The 13,717-nt window shown below is 35.3% G+C and overlaps 1 protein-coding gene across 1 annotated transcript in view; it reads right to left on the bottom strand.

The window, feature by feature from the left end:
* Window positions 1-10,216: 10,216 nt before the first annotated feature.
* The window catches only part of pik3cb (phosphatidylinositol-4,5-bisphosphate 3-kinase, catalytic subunit beta), a 117,320-nt gene continuing 113,819 nt past the window's right edge, over window positions 10,217-13,717 (bottom strand). The window contains exons 23-24 of the mRNA XM_059332038.1: window positions 13,041-13,173; window positions 10,217-11,958 (exon numbers count right to left, since the gene is read on the bottom strand). Coding sequence (XP_059188021.1) covers window positions 11,821-11,958; window positions 13,041-13,173 — 271 coding nt within the window. The 3' untranslated portion in view covers window positions 10,217-11,820. The remainder of the gene's footprint in view (window positions 11,959-13,040; window positions 13,174-13,717) is intronic.

Here is a 13,717-nt window from a genome sequence, read left to right as displayed (position 1 = left end):
GTGTGTATCGTGCAGCGTGAGACTGGGGTCGTTACGACTACACCGGCTCCAAAACAACTTATCGAGTGATGAAATTACATAAGTGAAAAAAGTGTAAGGAGGAGACAATAAAGCACATTAAATATAAGACAAATATATGTTAAATCAGCCCCGGCTTTTATGCACGTAACGCGTTTTTTTTTAGTTTGGCGTTACGTTTAGTTTCAACTTTCAAAGTTGGAGTGCTGTCCGTCACGTAAGCAGCCAATTTACAATTGTATGACGTAAACACAAGCCGACATACAGTCATGGGAAAAATTATTAGACCACCATTGTTTTCTTCATTTTCGTGTTCATTTAATACCTGGTACTACGGAAGCGCATTGCATTCACTGGATAAAAAAAATAGACACCTTATCTCATAATTACGAGATCTTTCATCATAATCATAATTACGTAATAATCATAATGATCATAACTACGAGAAAAGATCTCGAGATAAGGTGTCTATTTTTTTAATCCAGTGAATGCAATGCGCTTCCGTATGGTACAAGTAAATGTACTTTTATTTGGACAAATATAATTAAAGGGCTGATATCTAGACATTTTCCATGGTTTTCTTGACAATAACCAAAATCATTATCAATAAAACCATGGAAAATGTCTAGATATCAGCCCTTGAATTAAACTCTTATCAGCTATTTTTGATGTTATCATTTTATTTGTCCAAACAATTGTATCTTTAGTTGTACCAGGCATTGAAATTAACAAGGAAAACAAGGTTGCTCTGATCATTTTTATTTTTTATTTTTTTTAAGTGTTTGTTGGCTGTGCAGCATGGAAAGCGAGTGGGCGGAGTCTTAATCTTTGGTGGTATAGCTAGACATGTTTTTCCATCGTCACCTGCGTCACATCTATTATTCCTGCAGTGATGCTGTTGGTGTAATTCACATTTATATAAATGTACACTTTGTATAAGGAACAGCACGGCACATGGCAGCTATAAATAAAATATATAGCCTAGAAGGCTATATAGCCTCACATACAGTCATGGAAAAAATATTAGCCCATTGTTTTCTTGTTCATTTTAATGCCTGGTACAACTAAATTTACATTTGTTTGGACAAATATAATGATAACAACAAAAAATAGTTCATAAGAGTTTAATTTAAAAGCTGACATCTAGCCATTTACCATGGTTTTTCTTCAAAATGATTTTGGTTATTATCAAGAAAACCATGGAAAATGGCTCTTAAATTAAACTCTGTTGAGCTGTTTTTATTGTTATCATTATACTCGTCCAAACAAATGTACCTTTAATTGTACCAAGCATTAAAATGACTGTATGTAGAAGGCTGCAGTATATATCCTCTCATAGGATATATACTGCATATATACTGCTGGAGTTTACACCACATGATGCTCAGTGTCCACTCATCAGAATGTGTGAAAACAAGGTGCTGCATCAAATGAAATAACCTTCGATCATGTGTTATATATGATACATTGTTATATAAGACACAACAACAGAAAACAGCAAGCCTTTCCCTTGGAAACATATTGACAAGTCACAGTGAAAAGCTCAGGTATAAATAACATCATAACATCATCCTACTCACAAGCACACTTTTTCCTATTGCATGAAAATGTTGTTTAGAACTTCAAAGCCACACTGTACCTACACTGTAAAAAAAAAATGTCTGTAGATTTTACAGTGACCGTAAAATGATAAATGGGTTAATTCAGTTTTAGTAACAATGAAACACTGTAAATGTATATATCAGCCAAAACAGTATTTTTTACAGTTTATTTTTTGAAAAATACATTACTCCAATGTTAAATACACTGTAATATGTATTAAATATTAAATATATATATATATATATATATATATAAGCGTCACTGTAATTTTTGCATTTCTCTTTTGTAAAAAAATACTTTTTCTCAATGTTAAATATACGAAACACCATATCTCTAACATAAATATACTGTAATATTTTATGGTAAAATCTTTAATTTATGTGGCATTTATGAAGTATTTTCTTGTCAATTATATGGCAGAACAGCGTTTCTTTTGATGGAAAAACTTATTTATACAGTAAAAAATGGAATAAAATGGAAATCTTAAACGTGAAATCAACAGTGCAAATATCTTTTTACCGTAATATTAAAAAAAGTTCTACCGTATTTATTACGGTAAAATTCTGGCAACCACTTACTGTTGTAAACACAACCTTCCTTACCTTGTTTCAGCTTGTTATTTTTTAATGCTGAAATTTACTTTCCATCCAACTACTAAGAAGGCAATTAGCTGGATAATTCCTGTCCTTTTTAGTAGAAGCATCACATGCAAGTTTTGCATATTACAGTATGTTATCCAGTCACTTGGCTTCTCTTGCTTCCTTCATGAGTCTTCCTCTGTATTCTGGGCTCCTCGCTGCTGAACAGTCAGCCTAATGCATGCACAGTAAAATATGTGGTATTAAATACACTATAAATGTTGAGGATTTCTGGTTAGATAATCATGATCATCATGACCGCCAGTCGAAGCCCCTGGGCTTTACAGATAAAGCCTCCCACATGATGAATCACTTGTGTTAAGGGAATTCCACCCACCTGTAGGATCTCCCTGTCTGCCGCCACCCCATGCGAATTAAATGAGTGAGTGTGTGTGGCTAAAACATGGCAGGCTGGTGATGAGAGTGATCCATGAATAAAATTAATTTAAAGATGAACTCAGATTCACACACAACGGTGGTGAGCGTTTCAGGACTTTAATTTCCCCACCCACCCACACTTAATCATCCTGGGAAATGTGGTAAAACAAAGCACACTGTAAAAAACATTTGTAGAAATTACAGTAAAACACTGTCAAATTGCATCAGAAATAGGGCGTAAAATAAGAAATTGCATAGCACCATAATAGACACTTTTAATTACCGTAAATCAGGGAATAGTAAAAAACTTTTGAAAATACAGTTTCACTGTAAAAATATAAAAAATTTCATGTAAAATTACTGGAGAAATACCATATTGTCACAAGGACACAATTACCCTAAAAATAAAGAGAGTATTCAGTCTAAATTACAGTAGAAAACCCACTCACTGTAATTTTTACAGTGAAGTTCTGGCAACCACAGCTGCCAGTATTTTACCGTAAATTAAACAGATTTTTTTTTTTACAGTGCAGACATGCGTGGTTGGCCGTGTGTGAATATCATCACATACAATATTGACTGGATGATTAGTAATTTGTCATACCTGCAAATCTGCTCACAAAAAAATATTTTATTTGAAGGCTACTCAAACATGTCTTTGAAGTTAAAATCATTGAATACGTAAGGAAACAATGAAACCTTCACATTTAAAAAATATAACTACTACTGAAGAAAGTCTAAATTATTTAATCAATAATTCATAGTTAGGCTACTGCAGTTTGTAGAGCTTAACACAGGCTGTCTATTGTACCCCAGCATGTAGAAAAAAAGGTACATTTATGTACCTTTTACCACTTGGGTGGATTTAGTGTATGTATCTTCTGGGCCCTCAAAAAGGTACATAAAGTTACCTTAATTTCCAATAATTGGCCCTATGGGGTGTATTAGTGTCGATTGTTCCTCGGGGGACAAAAAAGGACACGTACTCTACCCCTATTTCTGATAGTGTGCCAAGCAACACTGCAAAAAAAGAAAAGTTGGGTGAACTCAAAATTTCAAGGCAACAAACTTCGATAAAACTTTAAGTTGGACAATTAAACTAAATATTTTAAGTTTTGTTTTTGAGTTTGCTCTGAATTCAGATTTTTGTCAACTCAACTGTAAGTTGTACTAACTTATAATTTTACATTATAATAACTTTTAATCCTTACTTCTGCTAACTTCTGCAATGTGCTGAATTGGCACGATTGTAACGCCGCTATGAAATGTCAGCTAATGTTGTGACCACAATTTTGAGTTAGCATTGATACGCTAATGGCTACTCTTGTAGCTGTAACGAGCAGCGCCGCTAGCATCAGTTAGCCGCTAGCATCAGTTAGCCGCTAGCTTTTGCTTATGACCTAATTTCACAACAAAGAAATAAGAGTTATCAGAACTATTGTCCCTTGTTGTGAACCCCAACTTAAAGATATAAGTAACAACAACTCACCAACTTGTTTTTGAGCAGACAACTGGCTTCCTTTGTTGTGCTAACTTACATTATTGCCATAAATGTCAATAATTTATATTTCCAAGTTTTACCAACTTAAATCACTGTTTTAGGCCAAAAAATACAAGTTGGCTTTTTTGCAGTGAAGAGAGAGCCAACTTTTGAGCCTCATACTGTATTAGGCTCTTGGTTTGATATCATACTTGTCATTTGTAAGGGGGTGCATGTGAGAGACTTTATTCTAACACATTGTGATGAGTCGACTAAGCGTCTTGCAGACAGCAGGGTGTGATGCAGACTACAGAGCCACCTCAGCGGGGAATGGCTGCCACTTCAAACTGGCACTCCCAGCACTGAGGGAGCCTGAGTCCAGCTCTCTCCAGTCTCAGCCAGGAGCACATGATGCAAGCACAGTCACATTCATCATAACAGCCAGTGTGGGATAAAGAGGATAGTAAGGGGGATCTTTGAAAATGCCACCCTACTCGTCATGATGCTTCTTTTGTGTGGCGGCTGTTTAGCCTGAATTGTACAAAAGTGCTGTTATATTGCTGTTTGTATGACTCAGGACACATATTTCTTTTCACTCTGCAGGGGACTGGTAACAAAGTCTCCACCTTCAGCAATCATCATTTATTGAAGCTACAATCATTGCTTGGTGTGAATCATCTGCTGTATGTGTGTTGTTGTTTGCTGCAGTTATGTAATGCAGTAACCTGGTAGAAGAGGTGTTATAGGGAGCTCAGGGCCAGCGGCAGATATCCTGCATGGAGGATGTAAACAAGGGATATTAAAGCATAAATGTACATTAATCCATGAAACAGGTGGGGGATGTTTCCTGACTTTGACTCTCATGAATATAAATGATGGCGGAGGACGGAGCGGGGCGCTTTTTCTGTCTTCCACTGATGCATCCCTGACACTATTTTCCACTCCCCTAACCTTAGCTTACACATATTTGATGCTGGCCTACTTTCCCAGGCTTCGTGCATTACATGCTCTTTTTACCGACCCTGAAATATTGACTTCCTTTTTTATTCCTTCTGTCGGGTTCAACCACCTGAAATAACCTGTGAACACCCAACCTGTTGAGGGCTGCTGCAGCTGGTTCAGAGAATCTCACCAGGTGTTTGTAACTGTAACAGCATCACAACTGTATAAAATGCAGTCAGAAAACTTTACAGATGTGTAATTGAGATCTGTGGCATTAAACTCCTCCCCTGCTCACCCCACTCACTCAAAACTGACTTAATTTACTACCCTTTCGAGCCCTTTGGGCTGAAAATGTCCACCTCCCCAAAACATTTTTGTGCGTTTTTTATTTGAAAAACAGTAACATCATGGAATCAAGCTGGCATTTAAAGGGTTAAAATCCTGAAAAAAATTGAATATTTGATAGTTTTTATCAGGACTGAAGTTGATCAAAAGATTTAACCCCAAAAAGTTGGAAAAACATATTTCAGTAATATTTTTAAAGCGTTATTTAGAAGTGGACATGTCTGCTATCAAGTTGCCAAAAAGGGGTTTTTACATTTTAAATCTACACAAAAACTAAAAATGCATCAAAATCAATTTGGTTCTTAATCTTTGACCTACCCAAGGCTGTGATAAAAACCAATGCCCCAGCCAAAAATTATTTATTATATGGAAAATACCTCAATTTTTTTTGTGTTTTTTCTTTGAAAAACAGTGACATTGTGCAATCAAACTGGCATTTAAAGGGTTAAAATTATCAAAATCTTTGAATGTTTGGTAGTTTTGAGCAGGACAGAAGTTGTTTAAGAGGTTTATGCAGAAAAAAGTAGAAAAAAATATTAATCTGTAAAGTTTTTATAGCATTTTTTGGAGGTGGACATTTTCAGCCCGAAAGGGCTCGAAAGGGTAGTAAGCTTGTACACAGTGTATTATAGAGCCATTAGAAAAAATTTAATTAGAATTTCAAAATGTATCAAAAAAGAAATCCTTCTTCCAAAAATCATGTCATTTGCAGTATCACAGCCAAAATTATTGCCAAAAATAAAGTGAAAAATTTCTGAAATGGCTGAAAATGTCCTTAGTGGGCCCTGAGGGTTAAAAGTCCTCCCTCACCTCTGCTACTGTTCCCTCTTGTTTCAAGTGCATCTCAATAAATTAAATATCATAGAAAAGTTTATTTATGTCAGTAATTCAATTCAAAAAGTGGAAATAACACATTATATAGATCCATTACACATTTAATTTATTTAATTTCTTCTAATTATAATGATTATGGCTTACATTTAATGAAGAGCTAAAATTCAGTGTCTGAAGAAATGTGAATATTACAAAAGACCAATTTTAAAAAGTATGTTTAATATGGAAATGTTGGCCTCTGAAAAGTATGTCCATCTATATGACTCAATACTTGACTTGAACTACTGGAAATGGACTTTTCCATCATATTCTAATTTATGAGATGCACCTATAAATTGTTATAAAAATGCATGAATCAAACAACTCAAACACTAAGCTATCAACATCACAGCCTTTAGGAGTCACACTTTTGAGGAAATGACTCAAAACATAATGTTAAAAAACATCTTCAGTATATTATCAAGGCAGGTTTTATTAATTATTATCATTATTATTATTATTAGTCCTTATTATAGGCTATTAGTGCTCAGTAAATTCTCAGTTTTTGAATTTACTGAGCTATTGCGATTGAGGTTATGCATTTTGAAATACAAAATCTTGGTACAAATTATGTTTCAAAATTACACTCATTACTTATGTGGGATTTTTTTTGCATGTGGAGACACTTTTTTCTCTAATATTCATGACACTTGTGGGCACATGGAAGAGTATTCATTCATTCATTCATTCTCTGATATTGGGAGAGAGGCGGGGTACACCCTATCACAGGGCTGACACATAGAGACAGACAATCATTTCATTCACTCCTACGGGCAATTTAGAGTCACCAATTCAACCTAAGTGCATGTTTTTGGACTGTGAGAGGAAGCTGGAGTACCCGGTGAGAATCCACGCTGGTCACGGGCAAGGTTATGATAGTTAACGAAAACTAACGAAATAACGAAAACTAGAATTGAAAAAACATTTTCGTTAACTGAAATAAAAATAAAAACTAGAGTTTCTTAAAAAACGATAACTAACTGAAACTGTATTTTGTGGTTACAAAACTCACTAAAATTATAGTGAAAATGTCCTTAGTTTTTGTTTTTCTAAACTTTTTTCATTCATAATTCAGTGTTTCTATTTGAACATGCAACACATGGTGAATATGTTTACTGAGACTGGGATGTTTACACTAGAACCAAAATACAAAACACCCAGAACTGTAAGAGTTAATAACCTTATTGGGGCTGAGATGATAAACCAAAGGAAACAAAGACAAAAAAAACCTAAAACTTATAAAAACTAAACTAAAACTAAGCATTTTCAAAAAATAAAAACTAAACTAAAACTAGCAAACTCACTCTAAAAACGAACTAAAACTAACTGAATTTGAAAACAAAAATTCACAACGAAATTAAAACTAAAACTAATGAAAATTCCAAAACTATTATAACCTTGGTCACGGGGAGAACATGCAAACTCCACACAAAAGAGCTGTCACCTTGCTGTGAGGCGAGAACCACTACACCACCGTTTAGCCCCTAAAGTCCCTTATATTCCTAATATATATATACACTACTGGTCAAAAGTTTAAGAACACACCAACTTTTCCAGAATTTAATTGAAAATTATGCAGTTTAATGTCTCAGTGTACTCTGAAATTAATGCACATTTGCAACATTTAAAATTCTTTATTGAGCATGATAGTGTTTTGAAAGTAAAAAAAAGATTCAAAATCACATTTTATGTTGGACTAAACCACTAAAAAAAGACACAAAATGACAAAAAAAAGACACAGAAAGACAGAAAATGACTAAAAAAAGACACAAAATGACCAAAAAAAAAGACACAAAATGACAAAAAAGACACAAAATGACAAAAAAAAGACACAAAATGACCAAAAAAAAAGACACAAAATGACCAAAAAAAGACACAAAATGACAAAAAAAGACACAAAATGACCAAAAAAAGACACAAAATGACTTACAAAGACATGAAAAGAATTCAAAAATGGACAAAATAGCCCAAGACTCCATAGAGTTAAGTTGTTAACCCATTTCTTGTTCCCTGAAAAAGGCCTACTTGTATAATTCTGAAATGTACATTATTTTTCAGTTTTGGTTAAGCTTACCTTTTTTTATTTACCTCTGGCAGTTCACCACTTACCTTTGGACCCTTTCAAGCTGTTCATTTGACTTGAACTGCTTGAATTTCAATAAAAAACTGGAAAAATTGGGGTGTTCTAAAACTTTTGACCGGTAGTGTATATATATATATATATATATATATATATATATATATATATATATACATACATACACATTGTAGTGAAATACAAGGTCACAGTGAATAAAATGTAGAAACAGTTTGGGTTCAGAGGGTTAAGTTTCCATGCAGCAAGTAACAAATAAAGGTTGAAAGAGTAATCTATTTAATATTACGTCAGCAGCTGAGACTCAATGACTCCTTGCACTGTGTATTGATTTTGAGCGTCTGTGTTTCTTCTCTTCAGTCTGTCAAGGTAAGAAACAACATGTTTTTTTTCAAAGATTTCTGCTAAAAATCAAATCCTCAAGTCTTTCTCACTTTTTTAGAGGCCAACAGTGTGACATTTAGTAACTAAGGTTACGGTGCAAAGACAAAGAATCATTTATTAATGCTCATTTAGATTCTTTTTCTAAAAAGCGTCTAGTGACAAATCATCTTTTTCTGGTGTTATTGGAGACTTTGGGAGACTCGTTCCTACTCTTCTTAACTCTTCTTATAGAGACCAACAGTGTGAAATTAAGTAACTGAGGTTGCTGTGTTGATAATCATTTAAATTTCCCTCTAAGATTATACAGGTACATCTCAAAAAATTAGAATATCATGAAAAAGTTCAATATTGTTTGTCAATTATCTCAGAAAGTAAAACTCATATTATATAGATAAAATATTTCAAGTCTGCATTTCTTGTCATTTTGATGAATATGGCTTATAGATAACGAAAACCCAAAACTCAGTGTCTTAGAAATTTAGAATATTGTGAAAAAGTTCAATTTTGAAAAAACTCATGGTGTCGCACCATAAACAGTGAATAAACTCAAACACCTGCAAAGGTTTCCTGAGCCTTTAAATGGAGTTTCACTGTCTGAAATGATAAAAAACATTCAACTTTTTCCACAATGTTCTATTTTTTCCAAATGTACACTACCGGTCAAAAGTTTTAGAACGCCCCAATTTTTCCAGTTTTTTATTTAATTCAAGCAGTTCAAGTCAAATGAACAGCTTGAAAGGGTCCAAAGGTAAGTGGTGAACTGCCAGAGGTAAATAAAAAAAGGTAAGCTTAACCAAAACTGAAAGATAATGTACATTTCAGAATTATACAAGTAGGCCTTTTTCAGGGAACAAGAAATGGGTTAACAACTTAACTCTATGGAGTCTTGGGCTATTTTGTCATTAAGTCATTTTGTGTCTTTTTTTTTGGTCATTTTGTGTCTTTTTTTTGTCATTATGTATCTTTTTTTGTCATTTTGTGTCTTTTTTTGTCATTTTGTGTCTTTTTTTGGTCATTTTGTGTCTTTTTTAGTCATTTAGTCCAACATAAAATGTGATTTTGAATCTTTTTTTTACTTTCAAAACACTATCATGCTCAATAAAGAATTTTAAATGTTGCAAATGTGCATTAATTTCAGAGTACACTGAGACATTAAACTGCATCATTTTCAATTAAATTCTGGAAAAGCTGGTGTGTTCTAAAACTTTTGACCAGTAGTGTACCTGTAGTTCACCTTGGGTCTAAATTTTGTCTTAACTTTGATGCATGGAATTTTGACTTTGTATCTCTATTTGACTGATTCTGGTAAAAATCGATTTGAATATATTTCTGGTCTGAAACCAGTATAAGTATAAGTATTCACCACAGCTCTTGCGCCAGTAAAAATATCCACTGTGGCGGTGTGAGTGGGATCAATCTCACCTCCCACATGTAAACAAGGAAACAGGCTGGAGGCAGGAATGCAGCGCAGTGGAAAATAACTTTAATAAAACTCCTATGAAAACAAAAACCAGCAAAACAATGAAAGCCTGTACATTTGACAATATCCAGTGTCTGAGACTTTTGAAGGCTAGTGGTGTGAAGTACAGCTGCATCACACATAAACCGACAGAGAAGAAACCATTATAGGCTTAGGCCCGGGCCTAAGGTTTTATATTATAAGATATAGTTCATATACTCGGATATTGCACAGAAATCAAACACAGATGCAGATGCCGAGGAGCACCGTATGTCGAAACGAGGAAGTAGCTTTGCATCGCAGTGTAATGTCCCTACTGATAAACCCCGCCCACACGGGCCCCAGACTCCGCCCACACCTGCAGTATAAAAACAAATACACTTAAAAAGAGAGCGGCACATGTTTTCACATTCAATTCAGACACTGATAATTAAAAACACAGTATGAACAATTAAAATGACTGAACAGTTGCTTTTTTTTTGTTTTGGTCCTAACGTGTTAAAAGCATCAAGTTATTCCTCAGTGAGTTTTATCTGTCATGGTTTTCTTTAGCATTTAAGACAAGTTGGCTAGTGATAATAACTCACAGGTGATAACACTTTGTCCAGTAATGCTCTTGATTTGAAAAATCTGAAAATAAACAATGCGCATTGTCGTTTCAAAATAAAAGAATTAAAAGTGTTTAGTTCATTAAAAGACAGTTGAAAATGTGTCTTTCTGAAAACATTCCAGTGTTGAGCGGTCCAAATTAACTGAGATTCAAACAGTGGACCGAAAAAAAGAGGCTCAGGGTCTTTTTCCTTTCCTCTCCTCTCCTCCAGCCTTCTTCTCTTCTCTTCCATTGTTATTTCCCTAACACTAGTTTTCTCTGTGGACTAGTAAAGTAGTCTGGCACATCTCATGATAAAATCTTAAAATGGCAAAAAGAAAAACTCATAAAAAATACAATCTTCCCGCAGTTTTGAGGCACACTTTGAGGCAGCGGGAGCGAGGGTGTTACATGCACTTCCTGTGTTGAGTTGTGCACATTGTTTTAAGACTTGGGGGTCCGACGTTTCTGAGTCTTTTCCGAGTCCGCCCGGTCCAACCCGTCTCTTATCTCTGCAAGCAGTTCTGCTAAAACCACGGTCCGCACAAGCAGAGTTTCTAGTCCGTCTGACAAAAACGCTCCACTCCGTGTTGTGGGTTTTGTCGTCAGCCCGTTTCTGTCGGGACAGCTCTTTTATTTTATTTTATTTTTTTAGTGTGGTGCTTCAGTTTCCTTCCTTTGGCTGTGTGCTCCGTCAGCTGTGCCTGTGCAAAACTAGCAATTTTCCCCCACCATGATTCCACAGAAATGTCACAAAGACCATGAATTTGGATTTTTTTCCAGGAGGAGGCGTGGCAGAGCTGCGAGGTGAGGAGGGGGACAGTAGTTGAGGGTGCAGCAGGGGAGCTGAACTGTTTGGAGAGTAGTTTACAGTACATGGGGGCCGATCTGCTCGTGTTTGGGATATTCTGCTAGATTCCCTTCTTTAAATCAGGGTGGCTGCCACCCTGTTCCCCCTCCCGCACACTCACACACTCCTTCACTGTGTCCTGGTGGCCGTGGAGGGTCCCAGCTGCTCTAGGAGCGGTTGTCTTTGGCCACGTTGTGGGCCATCCAGTTGACTTTGGTGGTCCAGCTCTCTCTCAGGGCCTCGTCGAACTTCTGGCGGAACTGCTTCAGCGCCTCGTCGTCGGATTTACCCAGAGCCAGAGAGTCCTGAGGGGGGACAGGAGGAGGAGGGGGGGCCAGGAAGTTAATAACAACATTTATTTTGAAATTATTTAGAGCTTACCACTTTGGTTTAGCGGTAATTTGTCTTGTCTGCTTTGTTTTGTTTTTATCTAAGAATGTGGGCATGTAAACCCTCATTAATGTATGTGTCATGTTAAGTCTAAAAACATAATAAATATAATTAAAAAAAATATATATATATTTAGAGAATATGCATAAAGTTCGATTCTCAACTCAACTTTATTTGTAAAGCACTTTAAAACAACCACAGCCGCAACAAAGTGCTGTACATAAACAAACAGAACAAGAGACAATAAAATAAATACAACAGGAATAAACACTAAAATAAATAGATTCAGTGCTTTTTAAAAAAACAATAAATAAAAGCAAACCATAAAACACTAAAAACAAGAGCAGAAACAACAAAAAACAAGATTGTTTTTTGATTGTTCAAAGATCCCCTCCAGACATGTTTTATACCGTATGGAAAGCTCTTCCTTGATTAATAAATTGTGTCTGGCATGTTTTTTTCCCCCACAAAAAAGTTCCATGGAAGGAACTTCCAATGCGTCAATGAAAAATCCAGAATCTGTGGAAATGCAAACTGCTTCGAGGAGGGGCTGCTTTTCAGTGTCTGAAATTGTGATATTTCTATGATTGTGCTGATTCCATAGAGCTGCAGGACTTATTATATAAGGTCACAGTGAGGAAAATGTAAAAACAGCAAAAAATCGCCTACACTTGTAATTACCGTTAATCAAAGAATAGTACAAAACTTTTGTAAAACTGTAGAAAACAGTTTTACTGTAAAAATATACAGTATCTCCAGTATATTCCTAAAATTGAGCTCGCTACAGCCTCCGAAAAAACTATACTTTACTATATAATACTTGGTGGCCATGAATCGATATAATATTGCCACGCAAAATATTGTGATACTATGCTGTATCGATTTTTTTCCTTACCTCTAGTTAAAGGTGTAGATTTTTTTTACATAAAGCACTAATTGACAAGTTTTACACGTTTAAACATACATGAACGAGTGTGTGTGTGTGTGTGTGTGATACCTTTAAGTACTGGATGTCTTTGACTGAGGTGAGCTCAGGCAGTCCAGCAGTCAGCATGAGGGCAAACAGTGTGATGAAGAGGTTCCCATTCTTCCTCAGGACCAGATAGGCTTCCTCACAGTACTGACGGAAACTACAAGACCAACACAGACACACCTCATTATATCTGAGTCCAGTAATATTCATTATATCTGACACGTACAGTAATATTCATTATATCTGACACGTACAGTCCAGTAACATGTCTCTGCTGTCATGTCCCAGCATCTTCTAACACAGTAGTTCTCAACCGTTTTGAGTCGTGACCCTCAATTTAACATGCATGTTGTCCGTGACCCCCGCTCACTGAACACAATCTCACACTCACAGTTCAGATCACCCAAAAAAGACTCAAAATGACCAAAAAAAGACACAAAATGAGCAAAAAAGACTCAAAAAGACACAAAATGAAAAGAAAAAAATTACCAAAAAAAAGACAAAATTACCAAAAAAGGAAACAAAATGACCAAAAAAGATACAAAATGAAAAGAAAAAAATTACCAAAAAAAGACACAAAATTACCAAAAAAAGACACAAAATGACCCAAAAAGACACAAAATGAAAAGAAAAAAATTACCAAAAAAAAAGACACAAAATGACCAAAAAAGGAAGCAAAATGACCAAAAAAGACACAAAAT

Source organism: Centropristis striata, chromosome 4, assembly GCF_030273125.1.
Source record: "Centropristis striata isolate RG_2023a ecotype Rhode Island chromosome 4, C.striata_1.0, whole genome shotgun sequence".
In the NCBI taxonomy this organism is placed as follows: domain Eukaryota; kingdom Metazoa; phylum Chordata; class Actinopteri; order Perciformes; family Serranidae; genus Centropristis; species Centropristis striata.
This window is presented reverse-complemented; position numbering and strand designations above follow the sequence as displayed.